The following is a 21,949-nucleotide window of genomic DNA, read 5'->3' on the forward strand; positions in this document are numbered from 1 at the left end:
TGGGTTTACCATATTGTGCATTCAATTTTTTCAAAATAATAAGTTTATATTTCTGGCTGTTGCAGTAGATAATCTTACTTTTGTTCTCCAGCTTTAAACTTGCAGTTCCATCAAAAGAAAACATCAAAATTGATAAGACTGAATAATGCAATTTCTTTGGCCAGTTTAGCTTGTTTCTTGTCTTCATAGACATTGTAATCCTTTAACAAAATTATAAAGTCTAGATGATTTTTCTTTATTGTTAAAATTATTTTTCCTCATTAAACCTGTGTGATATTCTTGATTTGTGTACCAGCACTCTCCCCAAGATATATTTAGAATGATAATAAATTCACAAGGAAATTTGTAAATGCATTTTGCTCTCTCTATTCAACTGACAGGTACCCTTGGCAAGGACAGTAAGTTTGATGAATTAAAGGTTCACAAGTTCGTTTTATTTTTTTCCTGTAAAGCTTTAAATCTCAACACTTTCACCCAGTGGTATCATTTCCACAGCGTGTTCTTTTGCCACTGAACTCACAGCGTGTAACGAGCTATTATTTCAGATCAGACATCTTTGCACACTCTCCTCACAGCATATACAGTACACTCCATTTGTATGTTCTTTTTTCTTTCTTTCTTTTTTCTAAATTTATGCACCTTTCTGGTTTGGGGCTTTGCAGCAAGCTGGTTTGCTAATGTATTTGTATTCATATGCATTTTTTTTTTTATATTTACAATAAGTATTAAATGTGTAATTTCACCCATCTGCACCTACTCAAAGCATGTCATTATTTGAAACAAAGTTTGCATGCAAATAAATATTGTGTTGCTATGACGTGCAAGTCTCAGGCAAGCTTACCCGTCGTCAGAAACGAGCTTTGCCGTAAAGATATGCAGAAAATTGTAATATGTCAGTATCTAAACAAGTCTTGGATTTGGATTGGGGAAAACACTCCCTTTCCCCCACCCCCTCACCATTGTTTTGTTGAATCACTTTGCTGTGGACTTGCCATCTTTGCCCCTTGGATCATCACTTCCGACATGCTTGGCCCCTTCATGCAGAATGAAGATAAATTGGTTGATTGCTCTCAGCCATGCACACGTGCAGCCATGTTGATTTATTTTCAGCTGCTGTTGTCACAGAGACTTTGGATGTGGTGGTGCACCAATGCAAAAAAAAGGGGCAAGAAATAAACCCTACTCAAAAAGTTGTGCCATAGAAAATTAGTGCACTGTGACATTTGCACAAAAAAGAAAACCTAATCCAACCATATGGATTGTTAAAGAAAGATGTCAGTTACTGCAGTATTTTGAAGCTTTCAGTCTTTCTGCAAAGATATTTAAAGCTATAATGGAATCTGTGACATGTTTCTCTATTGATGAAGTTACCTGAAAGTCTGAAAAAGAGCAAAATGAAATAAGTTCTGCAGTCACAACTAGCAGGGCAGATAGAGGATGCAGTGATGGCGTTTGCAAAAATGGGAGAAAATGCATATTCTCAATCCAATGCATTGAATGAGGTACTTGTAGTACATGTAGTTCCCCCTAAAACATGATAACCTGTTCATTCAGTCAAGATTTCACAAGATATTTCTTTCATATGAAAAATCGCTAGTCGTAGTTGGACATCCCACCCATCATTGATTATCCTTCATCTGGGTTCATGGTTATCATCTCTCGCTCCTATTTCCCCCTCCTCCCGCACCATATTCCATCCCTTTTCCCTTTGTCAATTGCCGCCCTGCCTAGAGCTCTCACGTACAAGCTCCACCCGCTCAACAGGTGGCCACGCCCATGGAGGTGGTTCCTCAGCTGGTCACCACCATTCCTCTTCCACTTCTTCGGGACACAACCGCAGCGGTGGGGGCTCCCATCACGACGGGCCCTCTGGGCAGCGGCACTCTGTGGTCGATGCCGACGACGACGACGTCGACTCCGCCTTCAGCCAGTACGGAGGGGTGACCAGCAGCGCCGACGCAAACGACAACGGAGGGCAGTACGGTGGGCAGTATGCGTCCATCAGTGGTGCCGGATACGGCGTCGGTACCAACGGAGGAAGAGACGGTGGCCGGGGTTCCGGGGGAATGATGCTGAGTGGTGTTGGTAGTGGCAGCGATGGTAACGGCTATGACCCACAGGAGTATGTTGGTGACGCAATGGATAGCAGTCCAGACGAGGGCAGTATGTATCTCCAGTGATGCCCTGTCTGTTTGTCTGTTTGTTCTTCTCTGTCTTTGCAAGATGATGTGGAGACTGTGTGCCCCAGAACAATGATTCCCCCTACATCTTATCATCAAAATGCAAATCTTCATGACTGCAAATACATGAAATTAATTATCCATTTTCATATGGTGATGGTGATCCCCATAGCAACACACATTTCTCCCCCCCCCCATTGCTTTCTAATGATTGCCAACTCAACTTGGAATTTACATGTATCTATACAAACCTTTATCAAATACTCAAACCCTTCTGAGATTGTAACTTTTACGCCACTACACCCATTACTTTCATGCACAGTTTACGTGACATCTCATCCACTCATCAAATAATGTTGTAATTCTTTTCATTTATATAACTTGCAACTATTCTTATCTCTATGCAGCAGCAAAGGCCTTACTGATAATCCAGGTTCATATTACCATAACTGGAATAATCATCTCTATTTCACATCTTTTTCTGATAAACTCTGTCTCTGATATGTTATGAAATGGAGTTTGGGATTTCAAATACTTCAGCTTTCCTTTGTATATTTCAGCAAAAAAAAAATTGTACTTGCACTATAACATTCTAACAGTCATCATTACTTTTATGTAGGCCCTATCATATTTCTCCTGCTTTGCAAGATTAAAGTCACCAATACAACTATAAATTTACCATTATATTTATTTCATATCAGGATATTTTTTTTACCTGCGGTAAAGTTTTCACCTAATCTGTGCCTTGTAATTTTTGTACTTGTAGAAGTAACGTTTCTTCTTATCGTACACTTGTATGCCATTGTCATTATAAAAATGACTAAATGTTCTTTACATTTAAAACTATCCAGAAATTCACAGTGAAATTATACCCCATCACCAAATCTTAGGTAGACTTGAACAGAGTAATTAACAAGTTTCAGTTTATTAAACAGAAATAGTAAAACTTTAAATCAATACTACATAAAATCTTTCATAAATCAACATGAAATTAGAGTAACACACTCAATCTGAGCATAAAACAGTCAGTATGTCAAGGTGGTTTAAATAAGGTGATGCACCAACTGATCATTAACTTCTCAGATCACCATAACCTTTGATTTTTCAATGTTTTAAAAAATTCAAAGTTTTGCCTAAAAGAGTGTGTGTGTGTTTTTCTTGTGTGAAATTTGTTTGTGTGTCAACTTAATTTAAACACTTTGCTGGTCCAGAAGTTTACTTTCAGGGTTTTCACACTTACCAAAGAAACTCATTTATAAATATGGTTAGAAACAGATTTCATGCCAATATCTTCATTTTTTGTCAATCTGCATCTGTAACCTGCATCACATTTCTTTCAAATATGTTTCTCAAACCAAATTTGGCCAGACCCTGTCTGGAGGTATATTCCGATTGTACTTTGCTTGATTCTAGACGTGTGCTTGCAATCTGAATGGTTTAAACTCTAAGATATGACTGACAAGTCACCGGTTTTCATGACTCAGCTCTTCTATGGATTTGGAATGATTTCTGCAGTTAGTGGTTGGTGAGGAGACCCACTTCAGTACCTGAATATTCAACAACTTTGAAAATGTAAAGAAATCCACATCAGATACGTGGCTTCAAAGGAGGTCTTTAGTATCAAGTGTGAAATCCCTCCATATAATATGCTAACTACAAGCTCATGCTCTTGACTAACCTTCTCACTCACCGTCTTCTACCCACTAACCAAGGCTCTCTGGGCACCCTAGAGTTCTCAGTCCTCTATGATGGCATTAACAATGCACTCCACTGCACCGTCATTAAGGCTCGTGGTCTGAAGGCCATGGATTCTAACGGCCTCTCAGACCCGTATGTCAAGCTCCACTTGTTACCAGGAGCAACAAAGGTAATCATCATCATTTTGCAGATGGACCGAGATTTGTTGCACAATAAGACAAGTAGCACAAGAGGTCCAGAACTACAAGTAATGTTTCAATGAATGATCTAGAATTGTCCCCAAGATCAGTTGAATTAAACCTAGGATTGATCTTGGAGCTTTATAGTGAAACAGGCCCGAGGAACTTCTCCTATAGATTCAGTTTTGACAGATGATTAATATATTTTTGAAGACAAAGAGAAAGGAGAATGCATATATTGAGAGAATTAACTCTGCAGGGTACCATCTATTCATTAAAAATATGTTGGTGTTTGTCCTTTTTTTTGAGATCTTTTCTTAATTCTGCACATTATATTTTTATGCTATCCTATAGTTCTGTTGCTTTATATGTTTTTATTTAGCACACATTAATCTGCAACATATCATTCCACTTTACTCGGAGCCTAATCCTCATCCATTTTGTTTCACTTGAAAGTAGGATTGTGGGGATAATGTATTTGGTGGATCTGCCTCACAGCTATGCTTCAGGTGGTTTTTTTTTTTTTTTTTTTTTTTTTTTTTGCCATGTATGTCAGTCTTCTAGTTATAAGAAGTATCATGAGAGTCAATGTTGATGAGTATTGGAACATACAAAGGTAGGCTGGGAAGACTAGATGGTTGAATGCATAAGGTCATGGTCAAATACAAATTTTGTTGGAACTGATTACCAGTACTCAAATACAGTATGAGGATAAACTAATTGTACATCATGACATCGTACTGCTGTAATCTTGAGTTTAAGTTGTCTCACATTAAGAGTCAAAGGTCATGAGATGAGGTGTAATGTAAGTACTGATAGGGGCCCCATTTCATAAAACCTGTTATCAATAACAACTTACGATAGTTGTTACAAGCTACTGAAATCCTTGCATCTGATTGGCTGAGAGCCAATTTGTCATGGAAATGTGGCAGTTGTTACTGATAACAAGTTATGTGAAATGGGACCCAGATGTATTCATTATGTTTCATACAGAAATAACATCATTACAAAGGTACACAGCACAGGTGACCATTTTTTTCTGCTTGTTTAGAAAGTGAACCCCAACCCTGCCTGTAGAATCAGTTTAGGCATGTTTTTTTTTTTTTCTTTTTTTTTTTTTTGTTGGTTTGTTTGTAAGAATTACTGCATACAGGAACAACTCATTCCAAGCATAGGCAGGTCCATTGCCAATAATAAATTTTGAATACAGTGTGGTACTTTTTGGGTATATCTTTGTGGACATTATAATGCTGTGTGCTCCAAAACTGTCAGCTATCAGATCAAATTCAGGTCAGTGAAATAAGGAATAAATTATATATTTACATCCAGGAAATCCGTTTTGCATGCCAGGGTCCATTTGCTATGTTTCTTTGAAGTAACATAAACAGATGATGACGTTATAAATAATTTCTGTTGGATGCGTCCTTCTTGATGTCGCCTCCTGCAGTCCACGAAGCTACGTACCAAGACCGTTGCCAAGACACTGAATCCGGATTTCAACGAGACATTGACCTACTATGGGGTCACGGAGGATGACCTTTCAAGAAAGACACTCAGGTGTGCTTCCTGGTGTTGATTTTGCTAATACTGTTGTTTTGACTTTGGAAAATAATGCAAATTCTGTTCATTTTACTGCAAGAGGAGGAATATTCGCGTGCATTTTAATTTGGCAAGAGCCAAGACTCGCAAAATAAAATGCACTCTAAAGTTCTTGTCTACACTATGCATTGCATGCCTGTGGCAATTTACTAAAATTTAATTCATGCCTCGAAAAATGTCGTCAGCTCCAATTAATTCATGAAAATTTCATGCCACAAATATATCTTGCATTACTGGTACAGTATCATTTTTATAATATTCTGTCTTCATGGCAATTGATTGTTTTCTGTTTTTTATCACATAACTGTGCGTAGCTGTGGTACAAGTCTATCAGCTTCTTAGTGTAAGTTTGATGTGAAACCATGTTTTTGTAGGTCACATGAAATGCATTTGAATTGTGTGTCTCTGAAACTGTCTCACTGCGCACTTGCATGATATAATTATTTACCAAATATTTAATGTTGCCAATTTGATTAAGTTGATGCATGAAAAAAAAAATTGTTCTTCTTTTTCAAAATGCAGAGCTTTATGCAGACTAAATCTAACTATTAGCAGACAATTTCTATATGTGGAAAGAGCATTTTGATTCAACTTATAAATCGTGTCTTCCTTTGTTGTCCAAGATTGTCAGTGTTGGATGAGGATCGGTTCGGACACAATGACTTCATCGGGGAATACCGGCTGCCTCTGAGGAAGCTCACACCATACCAGACCAAGTCGCTCAGCGTCTACCTGGAGAAACCACTTCCTGTAGGTCACAGGTCATAGGTTGTGTGCATGAGATATTAGTCCCGGCGCCCCAATCGTAACTTTCACCTGATGTGTTTGACACACTTACTTGGGTGTTGATTCACTATAAATGTACCATGCACTTGTGAACAAACAATTTCAAATGCCAATTCAAGTGTGAAAGCTGTAGAGCTACATATCATTTGATAAGTTTGGGATCTGCTAAAGAATTATCACCCAATTGTCTACTTGTCTGACTTCTTAATTGTTTTAAATCAGTCTGTGATGTGACATCCATTGCCTATAGCGATTCAGTGGATAAGACCACAAACTAACAATCACAAGGTCCCTGGTTCAAGTCCCGTAGCTGTAGGGGTTGTGCCCCTAGGCCATGACATTTAATTCTTCTCATTGCTTAGTCCTACTAAGGTGACCTAAATCTATTGGTCCCATGGTTGTTTGCCTACAAGCATTCATGGCTTTTTTAGTGGTCACATAAAACAAAGTCAAACATTCAATTTGATTCAATTCAATGAGAATCAAATGTCCATGAGACATTGCTCAAGAATGGAGAGCTCAACCGAGGTAACATAAATGTCTCCCTAATAATGGTATAACTTTCATATTTGTTGCAAAAATGCTGAGTGGTTTAAAACACCTTACTATATGAGTGAATTCCGCTACTTCAACGAACTTGTGAGAAGGACATTTTTTTTCTGGCAAATCTGAAAACTGTTTTGTGGTATGTTGATGATGGTATACTGATTTGCCATGTGATAGAAAAAAAAAAGAAATAAAAAAAAAAAAAGTGATGATGATTACTATGATTTCTTTTGACAATCATCATCATCAGCATCATCATCATCATCATCATCATCATCATCATCATCATCATCATCATCATCATCATCATCATCATCATCTTTAAATATTGGAAGTGTGTTACAGAAATCCAAAAGACTACACCTCTTTTTATGATCACAACTATTTTTTGACTTGTTCTTCATTCAAGCTGGAGAAGGATGATGAACTTGCCGGCGAGAGAGGCAAACTCCTCATCGGTCTGAAGTACATCAATGTCCGGCAGACACTGGTGGTCAGCATCATCCGGGGGGCGGGGCTGGCTGCCATGGACTCCAACGGCTACTCAGATCCCTATGTCAAAGTGTGAGTTTTAGAGCTGAAACATAGTTCTCAGATTCTCAGATTCTCAGATTATAAGCTGAGAACCAAAAGGACTCTACCATGTTCTAAGATTTGAGCATTAATGAAAATGAAACAATCAATTTTCATGATATAAACAGTTTATTTAATCAAAAGTGGGCAAATCTATAAGCATGGTTCCAAATACAGGGTCAAGTAGTGCCCATATAATTGAAATTTTGAACATTTTACTGAAAAGGAAAATAATTCAAAATTGAAACCATAATGTGAAGGAGATCGAGGGGATCGAGCTCTACAACATGATACCAATATTAGTCAATACCCCTCAAACTGCGATGAAGTCCCTCTGGTTCTCAACCGATGATATTGTTTTCCTTTGCTATTCGTCTTGATAGTGGTAGGTGTCGTACCTAAGGAAGATGGAACTACAAGAACAGAAATTTTAATCATCACCATGATATTTCAACAGGTATCTGAAACCTGATGCAGGAAAACGCACCAAGCACAAGACGGCGGTGAAGAAGAGGACGTTGAACCCTGAGTTCAATGAGGTGGGATTTTTTGTTTGGTTTTGTGGTCAGTAATAAGAGAGAAAATTTGAAGAGGGATCACCAGAACATATTGAGTTACAAGTATTTGCAAAAATGCAGTGAAATATTATGAAGCTGGCAAAGGGCACTAAAGTGATAATGAGTTACAAAGATACTACAACTGGGCCTGCTGATGATAAGGTTGAGAGAGAATCCCATAGTACTTCATGATACTGGCCGACAGAAACCATGATAATTGCTCATTATGCTGTGCCACAGTGTTAAAAGCCTTTGCCATGCATGGCATGATTTGATGTGGAAAAGGAAAAGCGATTTGCAAGAGGGAAAATGGATAGGACATATAATAGTTCTTAGTCCCAAGAACTTCTCTTTAGCCTCTTAAGTTATATCCCTTCTGTTCCATGGGTCAAAAGTTTGAAATATTTAGTCTGAAACAAGTTATATATAAGGTATTTGCAATCAGATAGAATATGTCACATTTAATTGCTTTACCACTTCACAGGACAAAAGTATACTGCTTTCTTTTTAGGCAAAACACTCAAACAAGCATAGAGATAATTGCTTAATGTTTTGTGTGTGTGTGTGTGTGTCATATAGTAAGGACTCACTTGTCGTTCTGTAACACTTTACATGTACATCAACCATACTCAACATACAGGAGTTCTACTACGAGGTGAAGCACAATGAACTGGCCAAGAAGACCCTTGAGATCACAGTGTGGGACAAAGACCTCGGCAAGGCAAATGATTACATCGGTGAGTGGGACCATGGAATACTTGCACATGCTGTCAATGATAGAAAATAGAAAAGAAAAATGTGCAAGTTGTGTGTGAATCTTGATTCAGTTCTTGGCTCACGTTCCATGTATCATAAGGCATTCTTGTATCAGCGAATATGAATAATGTCAATGACAGCGAATGCTTGAAATTGTTGCTGCCCACTCTTTTCAGTCACACTTTGTTGATACTTGAGTAGATAAGATTGTATATTTTCAAAATATTCTTATTTTGTGTCAAATGCTTCAAATCTATTTGTGATTATGCTTTGAATTGTCTTACAAAGCAAGTATATGATTTTGTTGTTTAAAAAATTCATGAATCAATTCAAAATCAACATGGAATATACACTGAATCCTATTCCATTATAAACCTGAACTGACTTGGTGCCTCAACATCAATTTAATAATGTTTATACTTTCTTTCATTACAGTGATCCCTATCAGGATTGTAGGAAATTAATAGCTTAAATTTGATAGCTGACTTGCTTTGATTTGACGATGGTGAGGGTGCATATTTCTGTTCATTGCCTACAATCTTAGCCGTAGTCTGTTTTACTGATTTAGTCCATAAATTTATAGGCTGATTGATGCTCTCGGGGAAAAATTGAATCAAGCACAGTAGATGCTCGAGTTAAAACTGCTGTTTTTGAGCAATACCACAGTCTTGTATTGTTAATTGATAAAAGAAAAAAACCGGGATCAAATTATGCCTGAGATTGAAATGAGCCTATGGTGATTTTGGTCACCAGAGGCAGATGCTGTTTTTGAAAACCATTGTCACTTGGTGGCAAGAATAGCATTGAAACCATTTTTGGGCACATACAGTAGTCCGCAAGCAAAAACTGCATTCACTTTAATACCAAAGAGTGAATGACATACATACACTTGCACTTCTATCATCTTTCAAGTCCTGTTAAAACAATTTCTCTTTTTTTTGTAATCACCACAGGAGGCGTGCAGCTGGGAATCAACAGCAAGGGAGAGCGACTCCGCCACTGGTTCGAGACCCTCAAGGGAGTCGACAAGAAGTATGAACGGTGGCACACTCTCTCGGACGAAATCTTCTCAGAAGATTAGAGAGGAAAAAAAATGCTTATTTTCTCACAGAGAAACAAAAGAAATAGTGTTGTTAGTTACTCTGTTCAACGTTCTAAAGAAAACTCTTGGTATGTGAAATATTTATATGAATGTATTCACGCTCATGTTTATGAAATAGGATACTTATATCAGAGGCATCTTCATTTGTGTGAAGGTGTAATATTTCCTCTTTTTCAAAGCATGCTATTATCAATGCAATCCAACAATCACAGGCATTTTAGTGAAATTCTTGATGACAAATGTTATCATCTGATAAGATACAAGGTGTCTGTAGATACACCAAAATATGCTAGATATGCTATCTACCAGGGAGTTCAAAACTTTGACGGGCTATCTTGTGGCATTTTCAAGCCAGCATTAACAATTAACACATTCAGCATCATATGATATGTCTACAATCCATGTGTAATTGTGCTACAAATATAGCTGCTTGAAATACATTATGACAATATCTTCACCCACTCTCAAACAAAGAAATCCCACACAAAATGTGCCAACTGACATATCTTGCATATGATGACTGCAGTACAGATTCAGTCCTTAGTGCTACGATGTCGATTTGAGTCTAGTTGCCCTCAGCTGAATTTCAGCACATCCCAGTGGACAATATAAGAGTATTTCAGATACTTAGCTTCCATCTTCAATATTGTTTCACTGCTTGAAGGGTGATCACTTAGTTCTACATCTTAAGATATCAGTATTTGGTGCACCAACCAACGCTCTCAATATTCGGTTCCATCTCCTTAACAGCAACAAGCACTGGTTGTTGTTTTTTTAGTTTTTAATTTCATTGGATTATTCATTGTATCATTTTCCAAGATTTATTAGTCAGATGGCTCTTAAAGTCACATAGAGCACATTAAGTTATCAAATCGATCTTGTTGTTTAGGTTCAGGTTGCAATTAATGATGCTATGCCTCATAAAGTGGTATTTCTGCATGTAATGAAGTATGGGTAAGGAAAACAATTTATTGTGGGCAGTAAGACTTTCCAAAGCTTGTTGTCAGTCCAGTGATATATATTTTGGGGTTTTTTTTTCTTCAGCTGTAGGAATTCCATAAAACATTGCCAAACTTTGAAGTCATGAAATGTTAAATGAAAATAATGGAAGAAAAATATGAAAACAGGAAATGACATACAATGTACAAGTAATATTTTTGCATAAGTTATGAAGGAAAACAGTCATACCTATTTAATTGACAACTCTTCTGTTAAAACTCTCTCAATTGGTTCAGATGGTTAAATTTAGTTTGTTTGACTGATTGTAGCAGCAGAACTGATAAACATGCACTGACAGTCGTATTACTGGATTCATTGATTAACCAAAGCAGTTCAGAGCAAAGTTAGTTCAGAGTTAAATCAAAGCCAAAATCTTCTAGAAGTTTTAGTCACCAAGTATGAAATGTACATGCCTCTCATACTATTTGTCATAAGTTCTCTTTATGCATACAAACATTCATAAATACATGTAATATTACAGTACAGACTGATATCAGCCTCTGTTGTAGACAGAGATAAGTAGCAGAACAAAAAATATATATATATATTTTTTTTTTTTGTCTGGGTAATGAAAAAACAATCTATGCTTTCTCATACTTATTTGTTTACATTTGAAGAGAAATGATTTATACTTTGAATTTTATCATCTCACTTTTGGTATTTTTAAGGTGTAATCTATATAATTTATTTTTCATTGATGGGAATGCATTAATTATTGATTTTGAAGAGACAACTAGTCCAGCATTTTAGTTTAGTTGAAACCAATTCAATGTTATTGCCTTTTCCTATAGCAATCCATGCAGAAGTTTTTAACCTTTGAAAGGATTCTTAATTGGTCAGTTTAGATTTGTCCCCTTTCCTCATGTCCAGACTTAAGTTTATTTAGGGAGGGTGTGGTCAATCAACATTTTATTTACATCTGTAAATTAATTTTTGCTGCGTTGACATTTTTGTTTACATAGGGAGGGTGTGGTAAATCAACATTTTATTTATATCTGTTAACTAGTTTAACCAAGGAGGTTGAAGAGATGGAGTAACAACAGAGTTATTCCCTTTGATCTATGTTCAAAGTCGCCGCTCAGAAGTATTTGAAGCATGTGCCAAACAGGATCTGCCGCGCCGATACGAAGACAATTGACTTGTGTCTCATTGCATAATCACCAGCCACTTTCAAAGGAAGATATGTCTTTGTGATGGTAATTACTTTTTGCTATCCCTTCTTATAAAAGCTAGGTGGTATAGACACGAGGATGCGCGAACAGAAATTGAGGAAAAAATGCTGAAATGAAAATGAAAATTACTCGACTGGGCATACGCGGCCACTAATCTGATATATCTATCAATAAAGAATTATACTTGAAGATTATTACATGTTAGTTTCATTTGGGGAAATTAAGTCGAAAAGTGATAAAACCAGCTTTCCAGGATGGTACAGTTTCAAACATTTTCACACAATACAGCTCTGATTTACACTTTAACGCAAATTTCTGAATGGAATTGATTTTGTTTTACATGCTTTATTATTAAGTGAAATTTCATTTCATTTAATAAATAAATAAGCAAAATAAGGCCAACATTATGATAACGTTCAAAATGAATCTTCAGATTGCTCAGCAAGACAGTGGCTTGGAACATCGATCATCAAAGGCACAAGTGCACCTGTGGAATTCTATTGTACATCAATAGAAATCTGACAACTGTTTGAGTAATTACAGCCAGTTGGAACTCCATGTATAAAACCTCCTTGGTTTAACAGCATTGACATTTTTGTTTGTATAGAGAGGGTGTGGTTAATTCACATTTTATATCCATCCGAATAATGATTTCTTTTGCATGACATTTGACACAAAAAATACCAGAGCACAGATTTTCCAGATATGCATATGTTTACCATCATATGTATTTGCAATGCTTTTGTAGACACCAATCTCCATATCTGATTTATAGAGACATGTCTTACTTATGTTATCATTATTTGCAAGAAGGCAAAAATAGTCTAAACACTTCAGGAAATGTGTTGAATTGAATTGATTTCTTGATTAGTTTGCATCCTCATTTATTTGATGATAGGTGCCAATTTGTTTTGTAAATTACACAGTATGAATGATTCATTTCATGTACTCATTTGTATCTGAATGATCCTTATATACACTCCTATTCTTATATTTCATTATTTTCTTTTAAATACATAATTATTTCATTCATCAATATTTGATTTATTGATTCATTAATTAATTTTCATTGAGGCACATTGAACAAATGCTTTGCTAGAAACGTGCTGAAATCTATGCTGTGAAAAACCAGGTAAGAGAAACACATAATTTTGTTGATTGAATTATGATAGGCATATTTTGATATTGGACTTGGATTTGTTGCATTCAAAATGCTGAAGTAAGAGTATGTGTATCTATTTGTTTGTTCATACATTTATTTATTCACTTATTGATTAATTGATTAAGTGACAAATTAACAAAATAATTCATTCATTACAGGTACTCTTTGATTCTGCAACTTCATTGGTTAAGGAAAGGACAAAGTCAATGTGGATTGCGTAGTGAGTAGGCTATATGATGGAAATATTAATAAATGTATAAAATTGTAGCAATTTACTGCAGAAGATGGAGATAATAGCTTTATTCATGAACGTTCATTTAGATAAATAACATTCAATTAAATTTGGGGATTTTCTGAACTTAAACCTAGGCACATGAGCACTGTAAACATGATTACACACACACACATTGTGGCTGTCTCAATGTCTCAACTTTAACACCTTTGATTTTCAGAGCAGAAAAAAAAGTGAAGGGATTGAAATTTGCACATCACAAAAACTTAATAATCATGGCTCATTAGATATTCACCAAAACCCAAGGGGATGCATGTACTTGATTAATTTATTGTGTTCAGTCGTACTCTGAAACTTACCAAGTGTCAAAACAGAGAAGCACTTTCAATTTTGACTTTCAGAGGATGGAAATTGACTGAAATCAAAACAGGCATTACCCATAAAGCATCACTCTCCACAGTTCAATTTCAATTTCAATTTATTTTCATATTTCTCAAGAAAAAAAAAATCATACAACAAATACAATTAAACCACAAGTCACAAAGTATAGATTAGGTGAATTAAACCATCACTTGAATATACAACTGTCTCAATATGAAAATTAACACAAAGGTCTGCTGCCTACAGTAATATCAAGAAAATATCGTACAAAAAAAAAAAAAAACAGTTATACTGCACAAAAAATACCAAGTATCAAAAAGGTGAAACCTTAACCTGAATATTGTATCAATATGAAAATAAACACAAAGGTCTGATTACAGTAGTATCAGACTATATTCAAAGTACAAGATTTCACAGTCGACTGCAAATTACTCTAGAGTGGCATTCTTTCAGAAACTGTAGATCAGACTGTGGTATCATGGTTAATGTGGGGTTGTTTTTTTTTTCCAAAACACTGCAAATAGAGAAAGAAAGCTCATAACCAGCACCCATGACTGTGTAATGCTTCACTTGATATGATATGGTACTTTCCATATCAGCAGGTTGTTATTTACAATGTACATAGTTGTTGGTACCTTATGACACATGTTCCAGCCAGTTAGTTAATTAGATTAGCCGAACCCTTTTTTTATTGTCCAATCACAGAAAAGTATTTTTAAAATGTAGGTTTTTATAGGTATTGAGGCACAGGCTATATTGCACATGTGTATAGTTTAGATGTTACAGAGTACCAGGTACCCATATTCTTTCACATGTATATAACACCATGCATGCAGACACATACATGTATTTTAGTGTAAATTTTCTATAACAAAAAAAAAAATGCTGCCATTTGGCATCAGTATGCTGATGTTGCCAAATTAATGTGTAATTTGTTTGAGCACATAATCACAAAATGTTCATAATTATGTATGGAAAGGCAGTTTTGCTCTTAAACAAAGAAAAGAAATGGAGCTGCTCTAAGCTAGTGTTTGTATTTCACAAAGATGCAAATATTGATTTCTAGCAGAATGTGTGCTTTATCAGAAATTGTAATCATTATATTTGATTGAATGATTCTACATTTATCACATTACATGAGGGAAATATTATACTTGATTAATTGATTGTGGAAATCCAAGGTGGGAAAGATACAAATAATGCTTCTGATACAGTGCTATGTCATGTAACAATGACTTTTTACATTTCCTCTTTTCAGTTCATCAAAGAAAATGACAGCATAAAGGCATTATAGTGGCAACTGATGCCAAACACAGAACATTACAGGTTTTCTTCTTGTTAAACTTTTCCTTTAAACAAGACAAACCAAAGGCTTTCGTATCAAAATGTATTCCCACAGGTCACATGTATATAAAGAACACAGGGTGCAGATTTAAGTTGGTCGAGTTAAATAATGCATACCCGGTATTTGAAGCCCATCTAAAAATACAGCAAGTATAAAAAGCTCACGTGGAAAAGTCAACTTGTATTTTATGTTGAAATGCCAAATAAAGAGATAAATAAATTGATTTATTGATGAATTTCTTAATTAATGATAATAATAATAATAGTGATAATAATAATAATAATAATAATAATAATAATAAATAATAATGATGATGACAAATAAAGAGATAAATAAATTAATTTATTGATGAATTTCTTAATTAATATTAATAATAATAATAATAAATGATGATGATGATGATGATGATGATAATAATAATAATAATAATAATGATAATAACTACTTCTGTTTTTTCCAAATCCTGTTAGGTTTTTTTGGGATTAATTAGTGGTCCACTATGAAGACATATATGATACTGATGGATAAGGCTGTAGCATTATGAAGCTCAAACACTTTAAGGAGCTGACACTTAATTCCTCTCATACATACATTTGATGCAACTGAAACAGAAGGCAAGTTCAAATTTTGAATTAAATTTAGAAGCTTTGACTGTCTGCATATACAACTACGTACACACATACAGAACACTGAGACTGTTGTACACAGCCCTTGGTTCATTCAAAGCCTGCTGCTGATGATGGTAAGGTTGCACACACACAACACAACAGCCTGCGCTGCAGTTATACATTACACTACACTACACTACACAGTTCAGAAGCTCTCTTGTCTAGTTTGCTCCTGCATTCTTGAAGATGGACAAACAATCATAATTTGTCAGGCATTCTCTCAATAATTGTATTCTACTTGAAAACTAAAGTGGAAATACCTTTTGGTGGAATATGTCGGGTTCACAAAATACTTTTAGTGGTTCGGGGGGAAAAAGTGTGATATAGTATTATAGTGATATGAAAATACAAGTCATATACACACCTGATTATAGACTCTGAAAGCTAACAAAAGCAATATCTATTAGTGGCTTGTATAGCCTTCAGAAAACATGTTTTGATTTTCCAACAGATCTCGCTTGTGTCATAGTGATTGAAGGATACATATCACTTGCACTCTTGTATCACATTTGTTTAAAGATTGGTGAGCATTTGTCAATGTGCACAAGTGCAGATTCATGTGAGATATTAAAGCCGATTTCCAATGCTTGTGTAGTGGTTTTTAGGCTAGTTCATTCTCCTACTTTCATGCATGGTCGAAACTGTATCAATGGTGTTTTAGTGTCAATGCAGTTCCACTATGATGCATATTTTATATGCCCTTAATTAGCATACAGTTTTGAATGTTAATCTGTCTCCCTTGTTGAAATAACCAGTCTACAATTAACCAGCTTATTATTACTTGTTGGCAGCTACACTGTCGAAATGTTATCTACCGCAAAGCAAGAGGTCTGTTGCGTACTCTGTTCCATCTGCAAATTTTAATAGTGGATTGTATATTCTACAAAACATGCAGTTTACTTATGTGTGTATCTTTTTGATGCAATATATGCTCATTTCCATATTGTATACCTGCATTCAATGTGACTGAAATGTAGTAAGAAAAACACTTTATATGAAAACATTCCTATGTGCGAACACTGTGGCAAATCAGTATCTGTTGGTGACATATTGTGGGAAAAATGTAAATAACTAGATATAGGTGCAAATATACTATAGGAAATTCTCACTTGAATTTGTATCTTTGTGAAAGGAAAATGGAAAAATTAAGCAAAAAAATATATGTATCATATCAAATATTCATTTCATGTGCCTTGATGCTACACAAGGGTGTCCAACCTGTGTAAATGTTTAGCTATAGGTACATGCACTTTCTATGTACATATGATAATTTTATGTCTGGGGCAGTAGTTAACTTCACAGTAGAAAGTTCCAAAATGTTACTCTCCAATCTGGTGCATGGCGTTGTGTGTGTGTGTGTGTGTGTGTGTGTGCACGTGCATGTGCATGTGCATGCATTTGTGAGTATGAGTGTGACAGTATATTAGTATGCAGCAACATGCTCTGCGGTCTTTTTTTAATATCACTGGAAATATAAATTTTAGTCACAGAACGGTCGTAGAATTGTGATACATGTAACCCGACCCTAATCGTGATACAAAATGTGTATTTCCATGTGAAAAAGTGAGAAGCTTTTTAAGTAGATGTGTAGTCCAGATGATTTCCTGACAAGTGCATCTTTCTGTAGTCGAAAGTGGAGATACTTTAATTAATGTGCCCTGGGTGGAGATACCTTAATTAATGTGCCCTGGATTACCTTCTATATTGCTAAATGCAGAAATGTACTTCCACTCTTCTCCATTTGTGTTAGATTAATTGTATTTAACAATCTAATTGCAAGAAAATCTGGTTAGTATGATAAATTGCTCTGTTGGTAGCAATCCTGCAGTAAAAGTGGTAGCATGGTCAATATATTGTACCATTGTGTCTGTAGGATCTACCCCAGCTTCATTTACTGCATAATTATGGACATTATCCATGTGGTCAAGCACTGTCAGTAGTTTGTCCTTGTTGTTAAAGCACCAAATACCACATTAGCATGTAGCGTGCAGCAGTGTATGATAGCAGAGGGGTTAAACAAATGGAGGTCACTTTAGGTGATCAGTGTATGCTTAACCCATAGATAACAGGTTGGTCACCCTTGCACTCCGTTACATAGGTGGTGTTCTTCTCTCTGTGATGTGATTTCTTGTACGATACGATATAGAAGTCTTCTGTATGATATGATCCACATTATATCTAAAATAATCTATATGGAAAAATAAATCTAACACTAAATGTCGTATGGGAATCACATAGATTAAAGCTAGGTACAAAGACAATAGCTGTGCTCTTGTTGGCATTTTGTGCTCAAATATTTATAATAAAAGAACCAAACAGGTGTATTTACTGAAAAGCTTTGAGTGGAGGTTTGTTCTTTCCTATCCCCCTGGGCATTCTTTACTCTGTGAGAGTGTGGCAAGTTTGAATGTGATTGAATACATCATATGAGCCTTACTGCCATTATCAATAGCATAAGGGCAAGCTCAGCCCAAAACCACACCCATGTTATATGCAGTCAAGCAGTACGTTCTACGGCATCGTTTGGGTGAATATCAATATCATGATGTGCACTTCTTGATGAAGCCAAAATTGACTCTTGTGTACTCAAGAAGGATTCTTTATACACAGAGCAAGCATCACAGCGCAAGAAACACAAGCATCCATGAAAATACAGTATACAGAAGATTAAAGATGCAACATTCTGATCCATGAATATGTAATAATGCTTTCTTGCTCTTCATCACATGCAGGCAGTGAGTTCATAATGAGTCACATTGTGGTCAGTTTGGTTGACAACATTATTTGGGGAGAAAAAAAATAGTATGTAGATTATGATAGCATAAATCACTTTTTCTTTATGTCATCAATATATTCCACCAATGATCAAACAGCCCTTCCACTTTACGATTGCAAGCAAGACTATTAAACACGAGTCAGAAATTGCAAAACCATAATCATGAGTTATCAAAGGATAGATTTTTCGCATGTGATATGCTCTTGCCAATCATGTTAGTAGTAGATACAGAGGACCCTCGTTATAACGAAGTCCGATCGGGACCGGCAGTTTTCTTTCGATCTATCGGAATTTCATTGTAACTGAACAAATAAACGATAGATGAAATAGAATAGATAATGTTGAAGCCTGAATTTTACTTCATTTTAACCAAAATTTCATTATAACCGTGTTCGTTTTAACGGGAGTGCACTGTGTACTCATTCCAACAAACTCAAGAATCATTCTATGGCAGGTGCTGGCACACAGGCGTAGCCAGTCAGTGGCTCGCAGAGTAACACTCATAGACTGTCTTGGGGGAAACAAAGCGCACCTCTGCTCCAGTAACCTTGGCACCGAGGTGACCCGCCCCTCCCTCAGTACCAGTCCCCCTGCCCTGGTCGGAGAAGTGGATGAAACGTAGCCCTGGCTGGTAGTCCTCGAAGCAGTAGAAGATCTGGGTTGGGTACAAATGAGGCTAACACACATCATATTCTTCCTATGCATATTTTGAAAGTGAATGTATGCATGTATCAACATACATGGTAACATCACACATATATTTACATAATATATATTATATATTTCTATATATACATGTATACATTCATATATATATATATATATCCATTATATATATATATGTATATATATATTCATACAGATATTTACAATATATATCTATATATATATATATATATATATATATATATATCATAATTTGTTTAAACATGCATATCTATGTACATAATGTGTATCTTTACCTACATGTATGTAACTATTTTATTTCTATTTATTCTGATTTATTCATTTCCATTCAAAGGGTGGATAGCCCTTTCAGCTCAAGGCTGATTTCCAAAGGGGTCCACATACAGGTAAAAATACAGCGTTAACATAACAATGAACAAATACAAACGTAAATAACTCTATCCATAACAGCAAACTAAGAAAAAAAAAAACAAGATGTATGTGATTTTTTACAGTGGTCAAATGAAAAAAAAAAATGATCAAATGGATTATACAATGTAAACGTAACAATAAAGTATGGAACATTAAATGAAGAAATAAATTATACAATAGTTTGCAAATTGTAAATCAAATATAATTGTAACAATATATTATACTGAATCATCTAATTGAATTAAATCATATTTATTGAGAGTAAAATCAATTAAAATTCAATTTCAATTATCTAATTAACAAATTAAATGGACAATGTAAAATATGAATAATATACAAAACATATGAAGTTAAATATAAAATGCTTTGCAAATTACATATCACATATATCTACAGATATTAAAAAAAAACGGTTTTAACAGAGGATAAAACAATGATAAGTGAAAAGGACTGTATGAAATAATATTGAGTCATGCAATTGAATTAATTAATAACTATTGTATATACAATTTACCAAGCAGCATCAGCAATGCCTTACCTAATCCTGAGCTAAGAAAATGTCTGCCAACATGATATTGCAACCAATTTCTCCACGCACTTTGTGAGCTGTACTTCATACATCAAATCACAGGATGCTATAAAAATTGATTTATCCTCACTAGCCACTCCAGCTTGTAACATTTTCCCATTCACTGGCCAGTGGGACACATACATCCTCCCAATTACTTATGTAGTAAGGTCCGCAAAGGCCAGTTTCCAAATTTCATTTTAACCAGCATAAACTACAGATGACACTTTGCTCATTGCTTATATAACATATAGAGCATAATATTTTACAATAGAACAGAAATAAAGAATAGAAAGACTTGTGGTGCTGGGAGTAGAACAGAGCACACTCACCCGCCTCCACCTCCACTCTCCCTCCTTTGTGGACAGGGTGCCGGATTGACGGCTATCAATTAGGGAATTTCCCTCTGGGGAGGGACTGCGTAAGAGTTCTGCGGACATCTGGTATTCAGTCCCACAGTCAAACTGTCCAGCATACCTACATGATGATCAAACAAGATTTTTGGTACAATTGCAGTGCCCCCAAGTATAACAGTGTAGAAACCCCTGATGGGGCTACCGGCTGTGTGTAAAGAATACTGAATGAATGAATTAACTAATTCATTAATTCATTGATTAATTAATTTATTTATTTGTTTATTTATCAATTAATTGATAGATAAATAAATAAATGAATAAAAACAAGTTTGAAAATCATCTTTGTTTCAAATTCACGAAATTTTTCTTTTATAAATCCCTTTCAAGAAAGGTTACAAAATTTTTCAACATGTCTAAACAGATTTTCATGACTTCATCCTCTTCTTCTTTATTTCCTCAGGTTCCAATGAATAACCTGTTTTGAAGGTCAGCATGCAAAATGTTGAAATCTTCAATTAAGGCTTTTACACAGGATCTATCACATTCTAAATTATGCAGTTGTGTGAATCCCTAAATTTATTTGCGTTAGTCTGCAACACTCACCAGGTGGAGACAAAGATTGGAGGCCGAACCTCATCCAAGAAGTCCTCAGTGAATCCCTCAGCCAAGAGGTCGATGACCTGCTCCCGAGCACACCACTCCATGGATGTGCAGAAGAAGGTTTTGCCTCTCCCCTCCGTCTGCTCCAGCTGCGAAGGGACGTAAGTCTCATCCTCGCCTTTCTTCCCTACCGTCCAGCCTTCCCCACCATTGGCAGTCACCACCCAGCTCTGCATTTCCTGATTTCCATGGCTATCTAAGAGACACAAAAGTTAATATGGCAATCAAAGAGTTTAGAAGCTGCGCTAGCTTCTATACAGATCTTTGATGGCAACTTTACAAGACATCTACACACAGTGAGAGATTATTGGATAGAGATACATTGCTTGCAGCAAGCAGCCTAACCTGTGCTTAATTGCTGAAATGGTCATGAAATGGTCATGTATGTAGTAATATGGCAAATATTACTGTTGTGTAGTAACACATATCTTTTACAAGCAGTATGGAGAGGAAAACGTTATGTTTGAATATGCATGCTTCAATTGAGAACACCCATAAAGTTGTATACTGTATATAGTTTCATCACTAACTCTCTGATGAAATGTGTTGAATGCGG

General features: G+C 35.6%; 1 protein-coding gene across 1 annotated transcript in view; it reads left to right on the forward strand.

Annotated features, from left to right (window-relative positions):
* LOC140226891 (rabphilin-3A-like) overlaps window positions 1-9,955 on the forward strand; it is a 63,362-nt gene extending 53,407 nt beyond the window's left edge. Inside the window, exons 8-16 of the mRNA XM_072307319.1 lie at window positions 381-398; window positions 1,732-2,163; window positions 3,893-4,047; window positions 5,505-5,614; window positions 6,280-6,406; window positions 7,398-7,552; window positions 8,019-8,100; window positions 8,759-8,855; window positions 9,828-9,955. Coding sequence (XP_072163420.1) covers window positions 381-398; window positions 1,732-2,163; window positions 3,893-4,047; window positions 5,505-5,614; window positions 6,280-6,406; window positions 7,398-7,552; window positions 8,019-8,100; window positions 8,759-8,855; window positions 9,828-9,955 — 1,304 coding nt within the window. The remainder of the gene's footprint in view (window positions 1-380; window positions 399-1,731; window positions 2,164-3,892; window positions 4,048-5,504; window positions 5,615-6,279; window positions 6,407-7,397; window positions 7,553-8,018; window positions 8,101-8,758; window positions 8,856-9,827) is intronic.
* Window positions 9,956-21,949: the final 11,994 nt, after the last annotated feature.

This window comes from Diadema setosum, chromosome 4 (genome assembly GCF_964275005.1).
Source record: "Diadema setosum chromosome 4, eeDiaSeto1, whole genome shotgun sequence".
Classification (NCBI taxonomy): domain Eukaryota; kingdom Metazoa; phylum Echinodermata; class Echinoidea; order Diadematoida; family Diadematidae; genus Diadema; species Diadema setosum.